General features: G+C 43.1%; 1 protein-coding gene across 1 annotated transcript in view; it reads right to left on the reverse strand.

The window, feature by feature from the left end:
* The window catches only part of mtss1la (MTSS I-BAR domain containing 2a), a 52,393-nt gene that overhangs the window by 13,824 nt on the left and 12,102 nt on the right, over positions 1-26,467 (reverse strand). Inside the window, exons 4-9 of the mRNA XM_070972424.1 lie at positions 6,151-6,235; positions 5,856-5,947; positions 5,683-5,757; positions 976-1,133; positions 769-876; positions 30-127 (exon numbers count right to left, since the gene is read on the reverse strand). Of these exons, the coding sequence (XP_070828525.1) occupies positions 30-127; positions 769-876; positions 976-1,133; positions 5,683-5,757; positions 5,856-5,947; positions 6,151-6,235 (616 nt within the window). The remainder of the gene's footprint in view (positions 1-29; positions 128-768; positions 877-975; positions 1,134-5,682; positions 5,758-5,855; positions 5,948-6,150; positions 6,236-26,467) is intronic.

The following is a 26,467-nucleotide window of genomic DNA, read 5'->3' on the forward strand; positions in this document are numbered from 1 at the left end:
TGACGAACACATACATGCATATAGGGTACCTGCACATACTGCTCTTCCTGGAGCCAGTGCTGCTGGGGGAGGAAGGAGGGGTCTGGTATGGCCAGATACAGTCAGAGCCTTTCAGGTCCCGGATCACCTGCGACATCACACAAACAAATGGTGATGATACAGTGGCAACAATAGAAGTGGGCAACATTGCTTTTACAAGAGATATTGAAAAAAAAGACAGGCAATAGTTTGGATACATTTTAATAAATTACAGCTGATTACAACTTGTTTTGCTATTGCCCACACCCACAAAAGTTATTTCCTAAGCTGTGCTGACGTAAATATGAGAGGATAAATTTGTTTCGACATTAGTCCATTTAGTCATGTTGTATTCAAACAGTGACAGGAAAGGAGAAAAAAAGAGATGTGTAACAGAAATTTTCAGCCAAAGATGAACATCATGTCACACCATCCAAACTCTTAAAATTACCACAAAAGCATCAGACAACACTGTAGCACTTACGTCACTGTACACTATTTTCTGATATTCTATTATTTTTTGCTGCTGCCAACAAATGTCATGAAACAGCTTAAACAGCTGTTCATTGTAGGGATCATTTACTTTCAGGGTTTTGGTATTTTTGTTAATAATGAGATGAATATAGAAGATCACCACACTTACCGCTTAACAGCCTTGGACTGTAATAAGACAAAATATATGTCATTGTGATCTAAACAGTCTGACTATCTCCACTGGTATTGGCATGAGTAGTATTACACTTCTGTTACCTGCTCACTGGCTGGTGGCAGCTTGTGTGGGTCTTCAGTCAGCATAGTGAGGTCATCAACAATGGCCTGTAAATGTGTTATCTCTCCCAGCATGGCAATCTCTACATTCTGGAGGGAAAAACAGGATGGATCAGGATTTTTACATCAGTGCTATTTACACTTATTTTCTACAAGTTGTAGGTGTAACAAAGGCTAAATGTTCCTCACCAACACAGGCTGCAGCATGTTAATGAATGTACAGTAACGTCCTCTCTCTTCCAGGAGGGCTCTGCACACTGCCTGCTTCTCTGTCTCCTCCATCAGCAGGCACAAGTCGTTAACATCCTGCATGGCACTGTCCAGCTGGGGACGCAGGTTACCCCGACCTATGCAAGGCAAAACAAGGGGAGCAGAGACACATACAAGGGGAGGGAGGATGGAGTGAAGGAATAGAGGTGAAGGGGGTTGAGTGAACATAAACAAGAGATTGGGAGGAATGAAAAGGTATTGCAAATTTGAGGGGCAATAATTGAGGACGTGACACTGGTAAAATTGCTGTGCTGCTTCAACAAACTGAAAGCATCTCATCAATCATAAGCTGGTGTAAAGCAACTGGTAATGACTTGTAGGTCCTGATATGGATGCGATTAGACACATGAAAGCAAACAGAAAGAGTTACTGCATACCACAATGGCACTACATGACACAGTAGATGAAGGAATGCAAAAGAATGAAAAGATGCAATGAAGATGACCACCGACATGCCAAGTTCTCTTTTCCTCGACCCCCCAATATATTTCTTTCATTTCATTGTCTTAAACAGTGATTTAAATGCCAGTTTCATTGTACTGATTATAAAACCTGGCTTGGAGGCAAGCACTGCAGAATAACTCCTGCATTTGAGCAGAACACAAGCAAAAATTGATACTGATCTGAGTATGTATTGAGTGCAGGTGCATAGATTTCAGTTTTGTTAAACCATGTTTCTGCATGTGTTTGTTACAGAGTTTGTAAGATATATAAATGGGAGGAATTTGTGACTGTGTGGAGTAAAATGAGTGCTAAAGTTAGTGATTGTAAGATTGTATATTAATATTGTTGGTTAAAATGACATGTTGAACTATGGAAAATTACAGTAATCAAAAGGAGGATAAATCCAGAAGGTGAGCAGAACACAAGCAAAGGTTTCCTCCTCTTTGTTTTACATACAGCTTGTTTACTACGGGCCCAGGTGCCCCTGAGGTGGGCAACAACCCTGTCCTAACACTAAGTTGGCTAATCATAAGGCATGATTAAATGAAAAGTTTGCTAAATAATAATACTTCAAACACTAAGCTGTCCTCCTACTTGAACCAACACCTTATTGTGGTGGAGGAGTTTGAGCACCCGAATGATCCTAGAGGCTATGTTGTCCGGGGCTTAATGCCCCTGGTAGGGTCTCCCAAGGCAAACAGGTTCTAGGTGATGGGTCAGACTAAGAGCAGTTCAAAAGCCCCTTATGAAAGAGAAAAAATCAAGGCAGCGAACGTCGCCCAGATTGGCGTCACCGGGGCCCCACCCTGGAGCCAGGCCTGGGGTTGGGGCTCACAGGCGAACGCCTGGTGGCCGAGTCTTTGCCCACGGGACTTGGCCAGGCACAACCCGAAGGAGCGACGTGGCCCCGCCTTCCCGTAGGCCAACCACCCGCAGGAAGGATCAGAAGGGGCCGGTGCTATGTGATATGGGTGGCAGTTGTGGGCGGGGGCCCCGACGACCCAAACCCTGGACAACGACTCTGGCTATGGGGACATGGAATGTCACCTCACTGTGGGGGAAAGAGCTTGAGCTAGTGCGGGAGGTTGAGCGGTACTGGCTAGAGATAGTCGGGCTCACCTCCACGCACAGTCTGGGCTCTGGAACCCAACTCCTTGAGAGAGGTTGGACTCTCTTCTACTCTGGAGTTGCCCGCGGTGAGAGGCAGCAAGCTGGTGTGGGCTTGCTTATAGCCCCCCAGCTCAGCCGCCATGTGTTGGAGTTCTCCCTGCTGAGCGAGAGGGTCGCTTCCCTGCGCCTTCAGGTCGGGGATAGGTCTCTCACTGTTGTTTCGGCCTATGGGCCGAACAGCAGTGCAGAGTACCCGGCCTTCTTGGAGTCCCTGGGAGGGGTACTGAAAAGTGCTCCAACCGGGGACTCCATTGTTCTGCTGGGGGACTTCAATGCTCACATGGGTAGCGACAGTGGTACCTGGAGGGGTGTGACTGGGAGGAACGGCCTCCCCGATCTGAAGCCGAGTGGTGTTCTGTTATTGGATTTCTGTGCTAGTCACAGTTTGTCCATAACGAACACCATGTTCAAGAATAAGGGTGTCCATCAGTGCACGTGGCACCAGGACACCCTAGGCCGGAGGTCAATGATTGACTTTGTAGTTGTATTATCTGACCTTCGGCGGTATGTCTTGGACGCTCGGGTAAAGAGAGGGGCTGAGCTGTCAACTGATCACCACCTGGTGGGGAGTTGGATTCGCTGGCAGGGGAGGAAGCGGGACAGACTTGGCAGACCCAAACGTGCCGTGAGGGTCTGTTGGACCTGTCCCCGGTGCATGTTGGACTCCGGCAGGGCTGCCCTTTGTCACCGGTTCTGTTCATCATTTTTATAGATAGAATTTGTAGGTGCAGCCAGGGGCCGGAGGGGGTTCAGTTTGGGAGCCGCCAGATTTCATCTCTGCTTTTTGCGGATGATGTTGTCTTGTTGGCTCCCTTGAGCCAGGACCTTCAGCATGCACTGGGGCGGTTCGCAGCCGAGTGTGAAGCAGCTGGGATGAGAGTCAGCACCTCCAAGTCCGAGGCCATGGTTCTCGACTGGAATATGGTATCCTGTTCATGAGTGAGGGAAGGATGGAGCGTGAGATTGACAGGCGGATCGGTGCAGCGGCTGCAGTAATGCGGTCGCTGTACCGGTCTGTCGTGGTGACGAAGGAGCTGTGCCGAAAGGCGAAGCTCTCGATTTACCAGTCAATCTACGTTCCTACCCTCACCTATGGTCATGAACTTTGGGTCATGACCGGAAAGAACGAGGTCCCGGATACAAGCGGCTGAAATGAGTTTCCTCCACAAGGTGGCGGGGCGCTCCCTTAGAGATAGGGTGAGGAGCTCTGTCACCCGGGAGGAGCTCAGAGTACAGTCGCTGCTCCTCCACATCGAGAGGAGTCAGCTGAGGTAGCTCGGGCATCTCTATCGGATACCCCCTGTATGCCTCCCAAGGGAGGTGTTCCAGACATGTCCCACCGGGAGGAGGCCCCGGGGAAGACCCAGGACACGCTGGGTTGACTATGTCACTCGGCTGGCCTGGGAACGCCTCGGGATCCCCCCAGAAGAGCTGGGGGAAGTGTCCAGGGAGAGGGAAGTCTGGGCGTCCCTGCACAGACTGCTCCCCCTGCGACCCAGCCCCGGATAAGGGGGAGAAAATGGATGGATGGATGGCTGGCACTAAGCTGTCATCATGGAGCCAAATGACAGCTCATGACACAGAAGCTATTATTACTCAGACGAATGAAAGATTGATAAGTTGCCAAACAAATTCTTGCTCTATTAAAAAAGCATTTGGAAAATGTAAGGACTACATTTGAAAGAGGTCTTTCAAATGATCTTGATGCAAGGCAAGTACAGTGAGCAAACACATGTGAGACAAATATAGAGTATGTGCCATTTTTCTGTGCTCATTTTTCCAGGTGTAAATAAAACTAATGATGGCTGAATTACATTCAGCTGCTTTAGTCTCAGTGTCCTGGTATTGTGCATACTGGCCCAATGTCACACTGAAGTGACTTACTGAGAGATTGGAATAGAAAGAGCCATTTCTAATGTTATTAGCAACACCTGTGCTTTTCCCGCTATGACCTTCACCTATTCACTTAAATGTACATGTATTACTTGCATTCTTTAATATTAGAATATTGACAATGAGTGCATCATTTGAGGTTTGAGGTGAGGAATAGTTCAACATCATGGGATTGGACATTTGTTCACTTTCTTGCTGAGAGTTAGACAAGAAAACACCATAAATAAAGCTACCACTGGCAGCTGCTCATCTTTGCATAGCATGAAGCCTGGAAACTGGGGCACAAACAGTTTTATTTCTTTGTAGATTAAGCAAAAGAGATTTTGTTAATTAGTGAACTTGAGAGAAGCTGGTAGGTGGATTCTGATTCCTTTGGATAGAGCTAGGTTAACTGTTACCCCTGTTTCCAGCCTTTCTGCTAATCTAATAATCTAACTTTCTGCTGGCATGAACTGTGGTATAAATTGTCTCCCCTAACTCTCATTAAGAATGCAAATAAGCATTTCCCACAATGTCAAACATTTCAATCATTTAACCACCAAAAATGCTGAATGAAAAAAATGCACATGGTTTTCTTCAACTGGCAGTGATCCAAAGATGATTATGATGACTATCTCAGGAAGTTTTCAAACAGGGCAGAGCTCAGCAGACATACCTAGAAGCTCTACAGCCAGGGAACATATCCAGAAAGAAATAGAGGAGGGGGTTGCAGGAAAAGGCAGCAAGAGGAGAGACAGAAGGATATTCTGTGTTAGCTGTATCACGTCAAGGCACATTGCATGTGACAAGCCCGTACCACTGGTACGGTAAGCCCTGTATGAAAACAGGAAATATGAGTTTAATTTCACCTATAAGCAGGGGCTAATGCAAGTATAGCTGACAAGCTGGCAAATTATCCAAAGCTAAAATTATGGCAGGCACTTTGATGTGACTGAGTTGACATTTTTGATATTACACTCTTGATGTGGTAAGCTCAGACTGAATCACTGGTGCACACCAGGGACCTGCAGCCAAGCAGACATCATATCAGTCTTAAAATCTCAATAGAGTTGTGTGAGGTGTTTTATCCAAGGCTTAATAAATTAACAGGTTCCGGTATCTGGGGACAGTTTTCCTCACCTTTTCTTGCTTTTTTCTGGAGTTTTACGGTATCTAATGATTTTTTTTTGATTTCCTGGTGAGACCGCTTGTATTCTGTTGAGAGAGAGGCAAAACCAAACACGTATAGATATCTGACCAATATACAGTGCTCACAAACAAGTTTTTATAGTTTGTATTTCCTGGTTTTTGACCTTTGGCATGGTCTTTGTCCAGCTGAGTAGCTGTCTTCTTCCATTCCTCTATCCTGCCCTGGAGTGGCATAACCAGGCCTTCCATGAGAGCACTACAGCGACAAGGAGACACAACATGAAAAGAGAGAGTGAGATAATGAGGAGCATAACAAATACATTTATTTCCATGGCACAAAAACATCCAGTGACGAGTGGCAGAATGAGAGAAAGGTCAGCAGTGACGCTGGGACCTGGGAACACAATAATACCCCTAAGGCAAAAGAAAAGACAAAATTGCACTAGGGAGGACACTTACTTGGTGAAGTGGCGTAATTTTGCCTCAATGCTGCGGTGTTGCATGCACATCCTTGTCAAAGCTGAGCCGAAGTCCCTGGTGGCACCTTAGATAAAACAAACAAAACAAATAGTCACCAATAATGGAAGAGGTTGACATTACAAATTATAGAAGAATATGATTTTCTATGAAAAGACATCAGGAGATAATTTTTCAAGGTTGAATTCTCTCTATCTCTGTCAGATTGATTTACCAGGGTGTTTTTTCCCTCGCTTGGGAAGCATTTCCAGCCACTAAGTAGACAAGTGCTAACTGTAAAAGCAAAGCCCATTAATTTCATATTTGTTTGGGTAAAGAAAATGTGACAGTACCTGAAAACTAAAATCCTACACTTCCTCCCTCTTGACAAAACATGCATTTTACATTTGCAGATTGCATGCACGATTGTCACCACAGTACACAAGTACATGTGTACTGGACATGTGGTGTGATTTACCAATCCCCCACTATTTCTGAAGTTCTCATCCCCTCTATCCTGGAGGGAAAAAGGAAGGACCCCTCGGAGGATACCCTCTATTCTTCCCTGTCGGCCCTGCCTTTCCTGTTCTCTCTGTTTCCTAAACACAATTCATGCAGGGTGGAGAGAGAGAGAGAGAGAGAGAGAGACATGCAATCACAGTAACAGTGACAGTGGATGTCATAATAGCAGTAGCAGTTGCACACACAATGGCCTGCACTTGTGATGTCAGTAGTGACAGAGGTTGTCCATCTTTAAAAGACTGGTGTATCTGTCAGGTAACAGCCTCTCTTCAGACTGGCTCAAGAGTTAAATAAAACCAACTGTAAGTTCAGACATGCACACAGGTCATGTGTGCACAGCTATGCACCTCTCCTTTTATTAAAAAGCATTACAGGATGTATACACAGCTGCAAGGACGAAGATGGACAGGCACAGAGTGATTCACTCCCATTTTACCCTGCACGCACACAGGCATGTGACAAACAAATACAAGGTAGGAGGAGGGTTCAGATTGACTAGAGAGACAAGTATTTCCAATAGATTTTGTAGATTTCAAACTTGAAAAATAAAGAATGTCTATTCATCGATAAGAGGGATGTTGCTCTTCCTGAGGTTTTTATTTTTTCCCTGAAGGGTTTTGTTTTTGTTTTGGAGGTTAACTTTTTCTGAATCTTTTGAGTTACTTTTGTGATTTTGGGCAATGCAATGCACTCAACTATCTCTATCTAGATCTATTTGTGCTTGAATTTGTAGGAGCTTGAAACCTGGATAAAAATGCATAGGAGTTGAGAGATATATATAACCATATATGTCAAAATGTGTGCTGGGCATGTTGAGGAGTGCATGGTATGGTTGGTGGGATGGGTAAGCCCCTACTGCTGGGTTTTGGTGGGAACCCTAAACTCCAGTACCCAGGACCAGTGCAGTGTGGTCTAAGTGTTTAATGAGTGGTCCCATCCAGAGCTCCGTTCTGGTAAACTCTGTGATTCCTCTGGGAGGGAGGAGCATTTTAATAGACCTGCTTTATTAGGGGCTCCCCTGCCAGGTGCCTTGGAGCCAAGGGCTAAACTGCCATGGGCATCATTCCCTGATGTCATCAGCTTGGTTGCTTTGCTTAACTCTTTCTCTCTTTCAGCATGTAAACCCTACTGCTCAGCTCAGGTTTCCTTTGTACTCCACACAATAGAGCTGGAGTAATATTCTGCTTTAGTTAGATCTAATGCATTGCAATTGGTTTCAAGCTGAATCCATCTCTACTGAGTGGAGTGGGTCTTACTGCTTCCTGTGTCACTAAAGCATGTTTATGTGGGTTACTGAGAAAAAAAAGTGTAGAAAATCCTAACAGTTACACTTCCAAGAATATGGAAATGAATGAAAATGAATGGAAAAAAATGAAACAGCATCCCTTGTGACTGCATCCAGTCTGTAAGAAAGAACGCTACTGTCCTTTATTCCTACATCTGTCAGAATGTTTAACTCCAGCATTATGTCATGTAGCACTGTGTTGACACTATCTCTCTCAATTCTACATCATAAACCCACTTTTGATTTGGACTACTGTTATCAATGCTAATACCTGCTCACATTTATCCATTTCCCGTGGCGCAATTTCTAAGTTGTATATTTCTCTCAACTGTGCAATAACTATTTATTATCCGTATTGGCAACTTATTTTTTATTGTGTATATACATAGACCTAGCATTTCTCAAGTGAAATAGTATTTTCTCAGGTGCAATAGTATTTCCCAAGTGCAATGCAACACATGTCATGTCAATAGTTAGTTTTCTCAGTCGACTGGCAACAGTACTTTTATGGCAGTAGGATTCTTTGGCATTTACTCAATGTACAATGCACAAATGTACATTTACATTGTTGATATTTCTATTCTGTATCTTGTATACTTCTATCTATTTATTATATTTATTCCATTCCATTTATTCCTATTTATTACTTTTTGTAACTTACTGGCTGTAACAACTAAATTTCCCCCGGTATGGGATATATACAGTATATATGGAGATATATATATATATATATATATATATCCCCGATGGGGCGTGGCGGCACAGACTTTGGTATTTTCGTGAGCTGCGCCACCGGCGCATCTCCACCTCCTTCTCATTTCAGTCCCACCCAGTGGCGCAACTTGGAAAGAGGGAGGGGAGAAGGCGTGGAGTGGGTTTGGCACAGCCGAGTCAAATCTTCACCAATCACAGCAGCTCCTCGCCTCACCTTTAAGAACACCGCTGGCCAGGCGCATGGCAAGTTTCCAGGAGACTGACGTCACTCATGTCTCCTGACATATATATATACTCAATATAAATATTTTGTTTTTATATTTGCTTTTTATGTATATAGTTCTCTCTATTTTCTTTCTAATTTTATTCTAATTCTATTCTTGTAAGGAGCACTGCAACAAAAAATCCTCCTAAATCCTCCTCCTCCTCCTCCTCCTCCTCCTCATCCTCCTCAAAGCAATGATGTACTCCATCTTTGTAGATAACGTTAAGCATTACAATGATTACATTTGTATTTGGAATGAAATCATGTGGGTAATAGCGGACAACGATCATCACTTACGTTTTTCCATGTGTCTGTCTCTTTCTGTCTCTCGAGTACTCTGAGATAGATGCAGTATATATGCTCTGTAGGATGCCACGGCTGTTTCTGGTTGGCACAGCGATGTAAACCGATTAGTTCACATCCCTGTTTCACCTGTCTACATTCGGTCAGGGTGAGTGACCATTACGCGTGCCGAACGCGCTTGCGATGTCGTCAGATGAGATACTGAACAAAATATAGGTCTGACTGTATGTGCTGACTCAGACAGCTGCATTGAATCGTCGCTGTTACTACAGATGCAGCAGCCTCGAAATTCCCCTCCAAGCCAGAGGCCATCCAGCTCCCAGCTGGCTCCCAGCCGGCTGCCAGCCAGCTACCAGTCCCCCCCCTCCTCTTGGGGGTGTGCCCAGAATCCACTATAAACACGCCTCTTCATTCGTGTCACCAGGAGATGGCGTGTCCCTCACAGGAACACATCTCAAGGGCAAAGATTTTTACTCCACTACATTCATCTGCTTTAGTAGGCTTATTTGTAGTTAGGCAGTCACAGTTACTCAACTATTTTACGTTGATTATTTAAATCAACTTAGAAAAATATTTCTCGCACAAAGTCTTAAAAAAGTCATAAATGTGTGTTTCATCAGCCTGTTTTAATGCATATTTTCAATTTGCAAACAGGAAATTCTCCAGTCCAAAGTTTTTCTCTTACAATATACTGTATGAATGTTTTTGTGATTGTTGCGATCAAAAAAAACAAACTCGTGTAAAAAAGTTGTATATAATCACTTCCTATATGATAATAAGCATACTTCACATTACAGAACCAGTCGAAAAGATTCAGTTCCCATCTTAAAAAAAAAAAACAGTTTTAACTTGAGAATGAGAAGCATCAGCTCAAAATTACGAAATCATGTGGCGGACATTTGGCGCAGTTGGTAGAGCGTCCGCCCCATGTATGAAGTTCTCTGCAGCGGCTACGGGTTCAATTCTGTCTTTCAGCCCTTTGCTGCATATTATCTTCTTCTTCTTCAAAAAAAAAGCTACAAAATCATTCCTGAGTCATAAAAGTGAAGTAGCTTTACAAAACAGCCTGTGACTCCAAGAATAAACAGGCTCCATCTGTTTACATAGAGTTTGCTTTTGATAATTATCAACAAAAATGATGACCTAATTTTACTTTACATGCGCTGGAACAGAGACAGAGCCACAGGAACAGAGTGGTCATCTGGAGATTCCAGGGCTCGCCAATGTTTTCCGCAACAGGCGCGCGGCTCTCGGCAAAAATAGACCAGGAAGCGGCCAGTAGACAGTCATATTAGTATTGGTTGAATATGCGCTAATTTTTGCGATCGCAAGATTTCCTGGTCGGACTGATAATATACATTTTGATGCATGAGGGAGGTGGGAAAGTTGGCTTATCCATAATGTAATATGTAATTAAGTGTAATGGAAACATTTAGTGAAGTCTATAAAGTAGCCAGCGACACAATATTAATATCTGTGGCACAAATTGATTTTTAATTACTGGGGGTACGCGCTCCCCTGAGCCCTCCACCTATTTTACTGGCCATAGCTAGTCTGTGGGACAGTGGGGGCTGGGAGCCTGTTTGGCTGGCGACCATCCATTGAGTTAGAACAAAGGATGCACTGTAATGCAAATAATGACTTTTCAGCCAACAACGCGGCCGGCTCGACACTACACATGCCTGACAGAGTGACAGACAGGAGAACATCATGACGCCTGTGGTGATGATGCGCGATGTGTCAGTGAAACTACAGGTTTACTCAGCTCTGAAATGTGCCGGGAGTTAATCGCTTCAAATGCACAAATGCAGTGAAGTTCACAAACCACCAACAGTTTATAGAATAGAATGGACTGTCTATCAGTGGCCATTAGAGCAGCTCTCTAATAATTAAAATAGATGTCACACTGTGTGGAAGAGCTTAATAAGTTAACAGGAGATTTGGCCACGACAGCTGAAACAATGAAACAATTGGATTTATACTTTATCCAAAATTGGGGTGAAATATTGCATGCCACGGATTAGATAGATACAGAAATCATCATCTGAGAAATACTTATGATACTGATTTCACTGTTTATTGGCCGTTTTCATGTGTGTGTGTTAACTGATTGGCCAATAAAAACAAGAAGATTGGCCCATCTACATCGGCCCATTGGCCCTTTATGCCCCACAACATTGTTTTTTTTCATTGGTCTGATTGGCCCATTAGGATTATTCATGATTGAATGTAGGTGTCCTGCGGGGGATGAGGCTCGCTGGCTGCGGAGGGAGAGTTGATGTTGTAGTAAGAACCTGTCTGCCTGGTCTAACATGATGAAGTCATGTTGAACATTTCCGTTTCCCAAAAAAAACTTGAGGTGCAGTGGCACAATATTAATATCAAACACGCGTGCACAACGCCTGACGTAAAAAATGCATTCTTGGTGTGCTTCTGAGCACTATGTTTACCCGCGACTATAACTTTTTTTTTAATAGTTACTGTTTATATTCATTGCGTGAACAGTCTGAAAAAAGAGACAGAGACACAGAGAGGAGGACACAGGCAGTCACACAGACAGAGTGATGAAAAAGATCAGTGATAATTAACTACAGTATATTAAGCCTATGATGTTGAACATTGCAGTGCGCAGTGCGAGCCGTCTGCTGCGCTCCGCAGCTGCCCGTGAAGGCGAACGAAATCTGGAACCTTTCAGCTCAATGACATGGCTTTGAAAGCACAAAGTGACTTGTTTTAACGAATTTCGTTAGATTAAAATATGTAGAACTGTAAAATATCACTTCCATGAGGCTGTTTAAGACATTAACAGATCACAGGCTGAAATTGGCATTTCATCCTCCCGTCCCTCCCTCTTCAGCGCACTGTAAATGATTTCTGTCCAGTAATATACTGTACACACACATACAAGACTCTGCGTATTGCTGGTCACCACATCAAATAGCGACCCGCAAATCTAAAATACGCTACAAACAGGAAACCCACCAACTGAAAAGCAGAGTGGCTCCGCGAATCAGGCAGAGTATTAAACATTTAACTGTTTAGCAGTTCAGAATGCTAGAAAAACGCGACGCACAACTTCTGTTATTCATGATTAATTTTCTGGGCACAAATCACTCGGCACGCGGAGATGCGCTGGGAGCCTCTCCAAAGGTGGAGAGAGATGTGGAGGAAAAGGCAGGATGGGCAGATGAGCAGATCCAAGAAGTTTGTGAACGAGCACTACTATAATGTGGATGATTAAGCATAATTATATTTAAAAAAACTGCACAGGGTGCTCTACTAGACAAGCAGTTTTTCTTACAGCAGTGGAGGCCATGTGCAGATCTAATGAACGACTCAGCAAAGCTGACACAGTAATAATGACTGCTCCTCCTGGTGGACTGATCGAGCGAGTGCAGGTAGTTTCCGCAAATGGAGCTTAGGGGCATTACGAGTTGGCCCCGCGCCGATGACGTCATCGCGGGGGATCTCATTACAGTCACGAACCCGCCTACTGCAGAGCAGGGACCGGTCACGGACCCGCCAGGGCCCCAGCATGAAATTAGGGGAATTTCGAGGCCGCTACATCTGTAGTTATTGATCGCAGTGTGCGTTCAATGACTGACCGAGCACTGCTGAAAACACCGTTAAAACCACGCTGCCGTCTTGTTGACGGTGTGATATATGGCATCATCAACCACGTTTTCAGTGGATAGCCGTTATCACCTAGCAGCCACCCATCCAGAACCGCGGTGTCCCCCTGAAAGACTGTAGGGATGCTAGAATTCGCCAGATGAACGAGTCATGTGCCGACCCGGGGAAAGTGGCATACACGTTTGTCACCAGGCAATTTAAGTCACAGATCACCAGACATCCCTGTTTCACCTGTGTACATTCGGTCAGGTTGAGTGACCATTACGCGTGCCGAACGCGCTTTCGATGTGGTCAGATGAGATACCGATCAAAATATACAAATTTAGGTCTGACTCTATGTGCTGACTCAGATAGATGCATTGAATTGCGGCTGTTGCTAATAATTGATCGCAGTGAAATGCCAGATACAGTGGAAACCTGACTGTGACGTATTGGTCGACCAGGTCTGAGGTGGCGAGCTTTCAGCGCACTTTTACGCCGCCAGTGCAGACCGAAATGGTCGAAAATTCCAATGTGCCGGCTGATTATGCCGACACCTTCCCCCTACTGCGCCGCAACGCCCATCCTGGCGCACCTCTGTATGCCTCGGTCTACCAAAATACCAAATGCGCCGTGCGCCTGCCTGAGCCACTCGAAAATACCACTGCTGCGCTGGCGGCGGAGTCGAAAATAGAGCCCCTTGACTCCCCCAGAGACACAATGTACTCAGCCAAATGATAACACACTGTAGAATATTTGTCCAATATTTAGGACTGGTATGCTCTGGTTTACGGACTTAATTCAACTAAATGGGATGTCGGTTAGGACAGATGAGTATATACAGGAAGTTCCACTTGAATTTTTTATTATGAGGTTGTTTGATCTGGTTTCATTTGACAACAAAGGAATGGCATAAAGAAGAGTAACTCGGCATAATTTCTAATTGCATAATTAATTTACACAATTAATACAAAAGGTTATTTAACATCAAATATAATCACCATAAACCTAATCAAGAAATAAACATCACAGAAAACTGAAGTATAATCAACTAAGGTCATTTAAATGCATTCAAATTGAAGCAACTCACATATCATGTACTCAGTCAAACAGCTCAAAGGAAGGCTGAGGCATCCACATGCTCCAGAGGGAAAAGGAGGTCTGCATGTGGCCTGGCTGTTATATAGCCTCTGGGCTCCACCCATCCAGAAAGGGGAAGGCGGTAGGAGTGGTGGAGGATTTCCAATTCAGGTAGAGGGAAACAGGTAGAGAGAGACAGGGCTCGGGGGATTTTCCACACACACCCTCACCAAAACATCAAATGACAGAGCTTTTGTTGACATTAAAACTGCTGTGTCCACAGCCTGCTCCCTCCAAACCAAATTACTCAGAGCCCTTTCATTTGGATATTGATGAAAAGAACGGTTTTGTGAATGCCGTTCTTTTTCAAATGGGGGAGAGTAGTAAGATATCAACAGACAGGATAGCTCTAAATTAGAAAAATTTGGAAATAGGACAACCTACATGTCTCAGATATGTAGCAGCTATAGGGAAAGCAGTACAAAAAACATCTCACATAATTAGTTGCGATAACAGAAGCATGCAAAATTTACAAAGCAAAGACTGCAACTGTCTACACTGATTCGGCTAATGCAGTCCAACTCTCCGACCTATATAGATGCAATTGGACTCCCCAGAGGTGTACCTGATGAACATAACTTGGTTAATCAAATTGTAACAGGATTTGAATCCCTATTTTTAATATCCAAAGACTAAATAACATGACCAGAGATGCCATAACTAGTCTACATGAACAATTGGCTGCTACATCATTGATGACTTATCAAAACAGAATGGTCCTCGATTTCCTTCTAGCTGAAAGAGGTGGTGTGTGTGATTTATTTTCCCAGGATTGTTGTATTTTCATTCCAAACAATACTGCTCTAGATGTCTCCATCACCTGAGCTCTTTCTGCCTTTAAAACAATGTCTGAAGAACAAGCAGAACACTCAGGGATTGAGAATCTACTAAATAATTGGCTTGATAGATCGTTCTGTATTTACCCCACTGATTTCAGCAGTGACTGTTTTCACTCTATGTGGTTGTTGCTGCATACCTTGCATCAGGCAGCTCTGTCTAAAGTGTATCACTACAGCCATTAATGATAAATTTCCACCACCACCTCCTTATCAAACAGTACAATATCCTGGTGAGATGGTTTCTATGGTCTCCCTCTCTGAGCCTGGAGAGGAAGAGACTGAAACGGAACCCGATATGAAAGACAAAGAAGACCGATGTTTTTACTCTTGGGCCCCTGTATACACATGTTACTTGCTAATGGTTAACACATTTTTACATACAGTTTTTGCATACAAGTAGAGGCGTGATACTTATAGTGTTCTTAATGTAGATGATCGTTGATTGTGATCAGTTGAGTGATGAAGTCAAAATCTCCTGAACAAAGAGAATCCTTTCCAGTATTATAATTAATGCTCTTCAAATGAAGTAATGGTTTTGACTTGTTTAATGATTTCCTTCATTTGATCATTTTACTTATTTTATTATTGTGTATTATTTGATCTGTTTCATTATTTCAATCGTTTAATATTTCACATATTTTATTTCAGTTGTTTATTGTTCGAATTGTTTTATCATTCCAATCATTTCTCAATTGCTTTATTGTCTCCACATTATATTATTTCCACACGCTCGCGCAATGAAGAATTGCTTGCTGCTGGTTAATGCAATGAAAAACAGCTTACACATAATTGCTCACATATAAGCTACTGGACACAATGACACTTAATTATCTTATTTTTCAATGTATTTTCCTTTCTATAATTTTGGAATTTCAACTTTTATCACCATATGACCAGCCATATATCCTTTAAGAGTTACAGCCAAAGCAGTGTTTTTCTACTGGACGCAACAATTGTTGGACCGAAGTCCTGCAGCAGGCCTCCCCCATTTATTTGGCTTACATGGCCACTAAAGGTGCAGCTCCTCTGCTGTTACTGACACCAGAAGGCCCAGGTGCTAAAGTATGTCTGTCCTACACCAGCTGTCCACCGCAGTTGGACTGCTTCTTCCTGTTTAACTGTAGCACAGCTCAGTACAGACAGTCTGGGATCCACTCATGGCAGTTCGGGATAGTCCTTTGTCAGGGCGCCGATGGCTCAAAAGGAGGCATCTTCCATGCTGCCTTTGCATACGGGATTGCCTTCATGGTGCTATCAAATCTTAAGTCACACTAAACCTACTTAGTCAATTTAATAGGGAATTAATACTAGGTTAGCATCCTCATTTTTCTTATCATTATTTCTAATGATCGCCAAATCCACGCTTTCATCATTTTTGTTATAACTTCTTTAACCAGTGGTTTATCATATTATCCATATTATTTGTCATTTCATTTGTTAGGGTAGGGTTTGGGTTATTATTATTATTATTATTATTGTGTTGACATGATAGAATCATATCAAAAGGGGGAATTGTAACAATTTAGTCCTTTAAAGTGATCTTATGTGTGCTCATCCCATGATCTTTACTGCACTTCTATGTTCTGAAACGAATGTCCTTCATAGCCTATAGTTGTAAGATAACACGACTGGAGAGAGCCTGTTTTGATAACAGAAGGCCGATGACACTTTTCTCTCTTGTCTGTTGGTGATGTCTGTTGCATTTAGATACATGCCTAAACAACACACACACACACACACACACACACACACACACACACACACACACACACACACACACACACACACACATTGTTTATTACATGTAGCTGTCGCAGAAGAATGTTTGTTTGTACATGGTTATGTCAGTAAAATGTCTTGTTTGAGATGTGTATAATGTGTATTCTGTTGCCTGTTACTGACACCTACTGGTCAAATTATGTGTTGCGCTGTGTGGTCGGCATGCAATGTCCACATGATCGACGAGAAAAAACATGTTCTGCCAGGAGACAGAGGCTTGTCGGAAATGAGAAATGGACATTGAAGGACTGTAGCAACTCCTAAATTTCTGGTCAGAAGGTGCACACGGTATGTGATTGTAATTTATTTTGAACAGATGTTTTGTTTAAGTTTGTGGATGTAATTTTGTCTTGACAAAATGCTTGTGTTTAAACTGTTTATTTTTTACATAGTTTTTCACGGTGTTTGCTGGTGAAAGAAGTCAATAAATGCTGGTCAGTTGGAGCATGGCTTATCTGCATCAGAAGAAAACTTTGGGAGCAGAACAGAAAAACGTGGCCATTCCAAGAATGAGCAGCAAGATTCCTGCACAGCCATGCTTCAAGGACTTCATTACTGCAGCCCACACGGAAGATCTGCCTGCATATTCCTGCAGCAGCTGGACAGCTGAGCTGCAGTCGCCCATTCCAGTTGAGTTCACGAAGGACCAAGGTAACATTAAAGGACAGTGTAGTTTTGCAATAAGTCACAACGCCTTTGGGATACCCGTTCAGACTGTATCTTTAGAGTCTGGAAACAGTTCATTTCCTAATTTAAAGACGTAAAAAAAAGGGGGGGGGGCGAAAGTGAAAATGTAAATTTATTAGAAGTGTGCAACTTGTGTGAGATTCGGAATTTCCCCTCGCAGGACGAATAAAGGAATATTGATAGTATAAAATAATATAGATAGTATATAGTGTATTCTTCCTGGTTGTTTTATAAGTTTCCGTTCATTGTTTAAAATTTCAGAGATTGCGGTTCAAATTATTTTCGAAAATGGAGCAGAGTACATCAGAAATTTGTGTGTTAGAGCAAGTACTTGCAGCCTTAGAAGATGAGGAAGCACAGTTGGAAGAGAAATTAGAAACTGAACTTGAAGACTCAGAAGGAGAAGAAATCGAGACACACATAGAAGAAATTGAGGCAGATCTTGAAATACACAAGATAGCCACTGACTCAAGCTGAAGCAGAGGTGAGACGCTCAGAAAGGGAAAGACACCTAGACGTTCAAGTGATAACGTCTAAACTTAAGGAAGAATGCTCTAAAGCTGAGTGAGGTGAAATTATCAAATCAGTAGAAAAATGTGAGTCAGGACTAAAGCAACAGTATGAGAGTCTACATGCACTGACCACATCATCTCAAGGCATAAGAAGGAAGATGGATGGCTGCACTTCAGTTACTACTGAAATAACTCTACTCCTGAAAAAGCGGTATACAGATGTTGATACCACGGAGTTTGATGCAGTGGCTGTGAAAGAATCACTACTTTAGTTACTCCAAAGAGAGGATGCAAAGTCAATTTATGGATCAACTGTGTCTATAGCTGAACGGAGTAGTCAGCGAAGTCATAGTCAGCAAGGAAGTCATGTAACCGCAAAGAAGGCAGACCCAGCTGCATGTTTGGCATCAAAACGTGCTGAAATAAACAGAGAGATGGAAATCTCTGCCCAGAGAAAGGAGATTCCAGCTCAGTAAGAGAGGTTAAAATGTTGGAAGATCAAAGGGATCTTGAGGCCATAAGAGGCTGAATACAATGTGTATGCTGAAGAGGAAACAAAATTGAATGCTGAAATAAGAGATAATGAAGTAAAAGGCACTGTACCTCTAAGGCACTGTACCTCTAAGCATATCAGCCCCTCCTTTCTCTGAAGGTAAATGCAACCAGATCCCCCACAGTGATCCAGTCCCTCACTGTGACAGGAAATAGAACCAAAAGTGAAGTCTCACTTGTCCAAGCATTGAAAGAATCCCTGGCAATTACTAGACTTCCAGCACCGTATGAGCCGTTCATATTTACAGGAGACCCACTCAAATTCACTGAGTGGTGCACCTGCTTTAAGGCTCTAATTGAGACAAGCTGTACAGATTCAGCACATAAACTGTTCTATTTGAAAAAAATACATAAGTGGAGAAGCACTTTGTGTGTTAGAGGGAACATTTTATCGAAGTGATGAGGAAGCATACCTACAGGCTTGGGATGCCTTAAACGTTATGGCCACCGATTTGTAGCTCAAAGAGCTTTCTGTGAAAAACTGAGCAGCTGGCCAAAGATTGGATCATAAGAATCTCTTAAATTAAGAGAGTTCAGTTATTTCCTAATCTCCTGTGAGGACGCTATGCCCCATGTGCAAGGTCTCAGAGTTTTAGATGATTGTGAGGAAAATCAAAAATTACTACTGAAACTTCCTGACTGGGCAACGACCCGCTGGAACAGTTATGTCAGTAAAACACTGGATGAAGGGAAGGCATATCCAGGTTTCACGGAATTTGCAGACTTTGTGGCTGAAGAGGCACGCATAGCATGCAATCCAGTATCTTCCCTGTATGCATTAAAGCAGACATGCGAAAAACCTGAGAAAGAACAGAAATGTCTGAAAGCCAGCATCCTGCTGGCATCAACAAAGGTGTGTAAAAATCGAAAGGCCACAGGTACATCACAGGGTGACAAAGGTTCCAAATCCAGTCCTTCTGCACCTCAGAACAAAAGGCAAATTTAATGTATCTGCTGTCAACAACATAATTTTATCTATAAACGTGAAAAATTTGCAGCAATGTCTCTTGAAGAAAGAAAAAAATTCATCATGGACAACAAAATGTGCTTTGGTTGCCTTAAAGTTGGCCATATCTCAAAAAATTATCGACAGAGTTACTTTTAATATTTGCAGGCAAATCCACCTCTCTCCACTCCATGAAGAACGTCCTCAAGGAGACAAGCCTGAAACACCACCATGCGAGGAAAGTGCTTCCACCATTTTATGCAGTGTGAGAGAGGGCAACAGTGATTGTACTTCAATGATTGTTCCAGCATGGCTCTCTTGTGCAGCAGAGAAAAGCCCAGAAACCTTGGTGTATGCACTGCTGGACACACAAAGCAGTAATACATTCATTGACCAAGACATTTGTGAGAAAATTCAGGCAAACACAGAACCTGTTAAGTTAAAACTAACAACAATGACCGACAGGGGTTCAATTGTGCCTTGCCAAAAGGTGGATGGACTAAGAGTAAGAGGTACCATTCCCAAGAGTACACTGAGCTGCCACCTACGTACACTCAAGAATACATTCCACTGGAGCAAAACAGTATTCCAACTAATGAGAAAGCGAAAAGGCGGACCCACCTTCTCATCATTGCAGATGAGATGCCAGATCTGTTGGACTGTCCAGCAGCATTCCTGATTCCATACCATGTGCAATAACAAAGAGGTCCTGGGCGCCATTCCAGAGACAGAATGTGTCAGTGACAAGAAAGATGTGAATCTGAACTACACTGAGATTTCAATGTATTGGGAGTAAAATGGAACGTAGAGGCTAATGTGTTCTCGTTTAGTGTGGTCCTCAAAGAAAAGCCAGCCACACGGCGAGGAATCCCAGCAACAGTTGCAAGTGTGTATGACCCATTAGGATTTCTCTCTACCTACATCTTGACCGGAAAACAAGTGCTGCAAGAGATGTTCAAACATGGTGTTGGATGGGATGAACCTGTGCCCCCTGCACTTGAGACCAAGTGGAAAATATGGCTCTGTGACTTGGAAAATCTTCAAAAAATTCAAATACCAAGATGTCTCATTCCCGAGAACCTTGGCACAATCCAAGAAATTGAGCTGCATCATTTTTCAGATGCTAGCAGCAGTGGCTATGGGCAATGTTCATATATCAGGATTGTTGCTGATGAACAAGTGCATTGTTCACTGGTCATGGGTAAAGCCAGAGTGTCACCCACGAGCACTGTCACCATCCTGCACCTTGAGCTCACTGCAGGCGTAGTTTCTGCTGGAGTAGGTAACTTCCTCAGAGCAGAGTTTGAGCTGAAGATAGATGAAGAGTTTTTCTGGATGGATTCTCAAGTGGTGCTCGGGTACATCAAGAATGAAGCTTGGCACTTTCTTTTTTTTGTCGCTAACCACATCCAGAAAATAAGAGATACAACAGATCCAAGACAGTGTGTAGAACCACTGTGAAACCAGTCAAAATCCAGCAGATTATGCGTCTGGGGTCTCAAGTTGGCAGACCTGATCGACTCAAACTGGCTCACTGGACCAAAGTTTTTATGGGAACGGGAAATTATCACAAACCAACATTCCCCAGAGCTTCTTGTTGGAGACCCAAAGGTAAAGGTCCTGAAGACAAATGCCCTTGAGAGAGACAGCTTTCTTGAGAGATTCTCAAGATTCTCTGACTGGAATACAGCCCTCAATGTTGTCACAAGGATTAAAAGACTGGCAGGGGGAGAGACAAGTCAGGGCCCATTAGTGTAGAGGAGAGAAAAATGGATGCTTTTGCACTCATCCAGGCAGCACAAGAAGAAGCCTTTGAAGAAGAGCTGAAATGGTACAGTCAAAAATCAGCTAAACTACCAACAACTCATAAGATGCACCAACTTGATCCCATCCTTGACCTGCTTAGGGTCGGAGGACGGTTGAGAAAGTCTTCTGCATCATTTGAGATGAGACATCCAGTAATCCTTTCTAAGGAAGGCATTGTAACCCAATTAATACTTGACCACTATCACAAGAAAACACAACACCAAGGCCGAGGCCAAACATTGCATGAACTCAGGGCCAATGTTTATTGGATAATAGGTGCCAGTAAGGTGGTGGCCAAACATATTAAGTGTTGCGTCACTTGCAGAAAGGTGCGCGGACCGACCGAAGAACAACGCATGGCTGACTTGCCAGTTGACCGAGTAGATCCCTCACCCCCTTTCTCATACACTGGACTTGACTGTTTACGCCCCTTCTACACAAAACAAGGTCAGAAAGAACGTAAGCGAAATGGCCTGTTGTTTACATGTTTAAGCTCCAGAGCCATTTGCATTGAGATGCTGGAGGATCACCTACTCACCAAAGATACAATCAGCGACCCCAAAAGTGTTGAGCCTTTGACACCTAATCATTGGCTCACAATGAAGACGTCTCTGCCCCTTCCGCCTCCTGGCAAATTTGTTAGGGAAGATTTGTATGCCAGAAAGAGGAGGCGGAGGGTGCAACAGAACAATTCTGGAGCAGGTGGCGCAAAGAATACTTGGCCAACATAAGCCTGAGGCGAGAGTGGCTTGCGCCCAAAAGAAATGTGCAAGTTGGGGATGTAGTGATTGTCAAGGAGGACAATGTTACCAGAAATGAGTGGAAACTGGCCAGACATTTAGGAAAGAACGCTGAACGCTTGAAGCAATTATCTTTTCTTGAGTGACCAGTTCAAAAACTAGTGGTACTAGTTGAAAATGAGTCCTAGACTACAGTGAAAGAGTACAAAATACTGATAACACAGACACAAAGGCTGTGTCTCAATTCAGGGGCTGCATCCTTCGGAGGACCCAGCCTACGCGGCCCACGGCCCACATCAACTATCGGTAAATGGACGGTCTAGCCTTCGGAGCATTCCCTGATTGCGGCACGACGTCATAACTTCTTCCCTCCTAACCCGGGAAAAACACACATATGGAGACAAAAATTTAGCAGACGACAGACAACACAACAGAAACATAACTGACAGACAACGGAAACATAACAGACAGATGACAGACAACAATGGAGCCAGAGGTTTTGCGACACCGGCGGCTCGTTTATCTCCGGCTGGGAGAGCGCCTTGGGGAGGTAACATTAACCGGCTATTTTAACCCATATTAATGTTCATACATAGCTACCATAGTTCGTGGTAATTAATATACCCATTAATAAACGATACCGTTTAGTGACAAATGCTTGCGATATAAACTACGGACTGACATATATGTCATTTAACCATGAGTCTTGATACAGGGTTCTGTATGCTGTAATTTTAATGCTATGTTTTCAAGATCTGAAAAGTGCTCGAATTGAATAGTTAAATGTGTACAAACCCTGTAAATAACCCTGACTTAATTCAATAGCCTATTAAAATGTTATCAATTGTAACTTTAACCAGTGCCGCAGAGACAGCACTGGTTAAAGTTACAAATGACCTTCTAATTGCATCTGATAAAGGATTTGTCTCTGTACTAGTCTTATTGGATCTTAGTGCTGCATTTGACACCATTGACCATGGCATCCTATTGCAGACACTGGAACATTTCATTGGCATTAAGGGAACTGCGCTAAACTGGTTTAAATCCTACTTGTCAGATCGCTCTCAGTTTGTACGCGTTAATGATGACTCCTCTGTGCTCACTAAAGTCAGCTATGGAGTTCCGCAATTCTATTCACCTTATATATGCTTCCTTTAGGTAAGATTATCAGGAAGCACTCAATAAATTTTCATTGCTATGCAGATGATACCCAGCTATATTTATCAATGAAGCATTTCTTCATGACATAAAGACCTGGATGACCTGCAATTTTCTGATGCTAAACTCGGACAAAACTGAAGTTATAGTAGTAGGCCCTAAACATCTTAGAAAGTCACTTTTCTGATGACATAGCAGCTATGGATGGCATTGCGCTGGCCTCCAGCACCACTGTAAAGAATCTGGGAGTCATCTTTGACCAAGACATGTCCTTTCACTCCCATGTAAAACAAATTTCAAGGACTGCCTTTTTTCACCTACGTAATATCGCAAAAATCAGGCATATTTTGTCTCAAAATGATGCAGAAAAACTAGTCCATGCATTCGTAACTTCCACGCTGGATTATTGCAATTCCTTACTATCAGGCTGCCCAAATTCGTTGCTGAATATTCTCCAGTTGCTCCAGAACGCTGCAGCACATGTTCCGACAAAAACCAGGAAGCGAGATCATATTTCTCCAATACTCGCCACTTTGCGCTGGCTCCCTGTAAAGTTTAGAATAGAGTTTAAAATTCTCCTCCTTACTTACAAAGCCATAAATGGCCAGGCACCTTCTTATCTTAAAGAGCTCATAGTACCTTATTGCCCTACTCGAACACTGCGTTCCCAGAATGCAGGTCTACTTATGGTTCCTAAAGTCTCAAAAAGCAGAACAGGAGTCAGAGCATTTAGCTATCAAGCTCCTCTCCTGTGGAACCATCTTCCAGTCTTTGTCCGGGAGGCAGACACTGTCTCTATATTTAAGAGTAGGCTTAAAACTTTCCTTTTTGATAAAGCTTATAGTTAGGGCTGGCTCAGGCTTGTCCTGGACCAGCCCCTAGTTATGCTGCTATAGAATTAGACTGTCGGGGGACATCCAAAGATACACCGAGCTCCTCTGTCCTTCTGTCCCTCTCCATCCGCACGCTTTCATGTCCTACCATGGCGTGTTACTAACTTAGCTCCTTCCCTGGAGTCTCTGTGCTTTGTCGTCTTGCAGGTTCCCATGGACAGTGGCTGAATTTGGATTGTGGATTGCAGCTGCGTCTCCTGCCTTGGCCCTGCCTGACATCCACTGCAACTGCTACTGCTATTATTACATCCACTGTCACTGTTACTGTGATTGCATGTCTGTCTCTCTGTCTCTCTCTCTCTCTGACTGCATTTCTGTCTGTCTGTCTGTCTGTCTGTCTGTCTGTCTGTCTGTCTGTCTGTCTGTCTGTCTGTCTCACTCTCCCTCTCTTGCTCTTCCTCTCTCACCCAACCGGTCGAGGCAGATGGCCGCCCACCCAGAGTCTGGTTCTGCCTGAGGTTTCTGCCTGTTAAAAGGAAGTTCTTCCTCGCCACTGTCGCCAAGTGCTTGCTCATGGGGGAATTGTTGGTTTCTTTGTAGATAAAAGAGCTTGGTCTGTACCAGCTCTATATGGAAAGTGTCCTGAGACAACTTCTGTTGTGATTTGGCGCTATACAAATAAAATTAAATTAAATTGAATTGAATTGAATTGAATTGAATTGAATTGAATTGAATTGAATTGAATATTATTAAACATCAGAACCATATTGAGAAGCCAAAGTGTAATAGATGGAGAAATGAAGCATTATTGGTCTAAGCTTTAACATTCACTAGAGTTGTCGTATCAACTAAAATTCAGTTGCTCTTGTTTAATCCTCCTGTTCTTACCCTCCTTTCTCCATCCAGGCAAGGGCGATGTACTGCTGCATAAACATCAGTGTTCCTGTTCTGCTATTATTTTTCAACGATCATGACACCAGACAAGATTTTAGGCTGAGCAGAGAGTCCCTGGCGGTACTGCTGGAGCTTCTCCACCAGGAAAGGCGACACAGATGGGGTGCCACAATAGAGACCTTGGTCTGTCTCTTCTGGCTGGCGAGTGGGACATCCTCCAGTTGTGGTGGCAAGGGTGTTTGGGATGCCTTGCTCCACTATCCACCGCATCATCTATCGAGTTGCTGAGGAGGTGGTGGCCATTTGCCACAGGGTCATCTACCTCCCCAAGACCACAGAAGACCTGGCAGTAGTAACTCAGGGGTTTGCAGGGCTGTCAAGACACAGAGCTTTTTGAAAAGCTGGAGCAATCGACGGCTGCCATGTGAGGATCAAGCCTCCAAGCGGTCCTCATGGTCACTGTTATCAGAACAGGAAACTGTTTGCTTCAATAATCTTGCAGCACCACCGGGGACTCCTGCTCGGCCTCAACTGTATATATGTTCTCTGTAAATCTGCAAATCTCTGTAAATAGTCATTTCCACTGATCTTTTGTAAATAGTTGTACATTTTAAGAATGCCCACTCTTAAATAGAAATATTCATATTGTATCTTTGTATCTATAAATATCACAGAAAAAATAAAACTGTGTTGTCACTGAAAAGTAGTTCAAAAGTCTACGTATATTGTAAATAAGAAATGGAATAGATAATGTAACGAGGTTATAGGATTTTAATTTAGAACACAATATTTTTAATTAACAATTTAAACACAGAACGTAATCAAACAGAAAAAAAACATTTAAAAAAAATCAGCACCTGTCAATCATTTTTTGTCAATCCCATTTTCTGCAGGATTGTTCTAAACATGAGTGAAGCATGACAAAAGGTAAACACACAAGATCACATTATCACAGATATGTACAGATTCACAAACAGTGACATCAGGACAGACATAAAATTCCCACCCCCACCCAAAAACAACATTCATATGATGTGATCCAAAGATTATATTTGTTCCTTTATGTAACTTTCATATACAAATACAGTATGTATAGAGAACAAATGGGCTATTCATTTATGCCTCAACAGTTAGTGTGGCCGTGTTTTTGGCCCCTGTAAACAGGTGGTCGTTTTGACCACGGAATTTAATAAATTCCTCCGCCTGCTCCTTGCTCACAAAATGACATGTAAAGCATATTTTCTGTTATGTCAACAGACAAAATTATTGTTCGATATAATAACAACAATGACAATGATAATGGTGCTGCTGGTGCTGTTGGTCGCTATTGGCAAAAAAAAAACAATCCGTGCGCAACGCATCTTGGGATATGGCAGGCCGCAAAGGATAGTAGCAATGCATCCTCCGAAAACAGGGAAAAGGAGGACGCATTTGTCGGCTGCATTGGGAGGACCCTTCGAATTTGGACGAATTGGGACAGCCTTCGCGCAGCGCTATGACGTAATCGGCCTTCAAATGCATCCTCCGAAGGATGCAGCCCCTGAATTGAGACACAGCCATTGACTTGTCTGTAGGGTTTGTACTTGTTTGAAGAGTCAATCATTTTGATGTTATTGAGGCAACGTGACTTGATGGTTGATTCAATATTCCTTTATTAGTCCCACAAGGGGAAATTCCAATTTACAGCAGCATCAATAAAGTGGATAGAGTATTGAGCAAGTGCAATGCAAATT

The sequence above is a fragment of the Chaetodon trifascialis genome, chromosome 10 (assembly GCF_039877785.1).
Source record: "Chaetodon trifascialis isolate fChaTrf1 chromosome 10, fChaTrf1.hap1, whole genome shotgun sequence".
NCBI lineage: Eukaryota > Metazoa > Chordata > Actinopteri > Chaetodontiformes > Chaetodontidae > Chaetodon > Chaetodon trifascialis.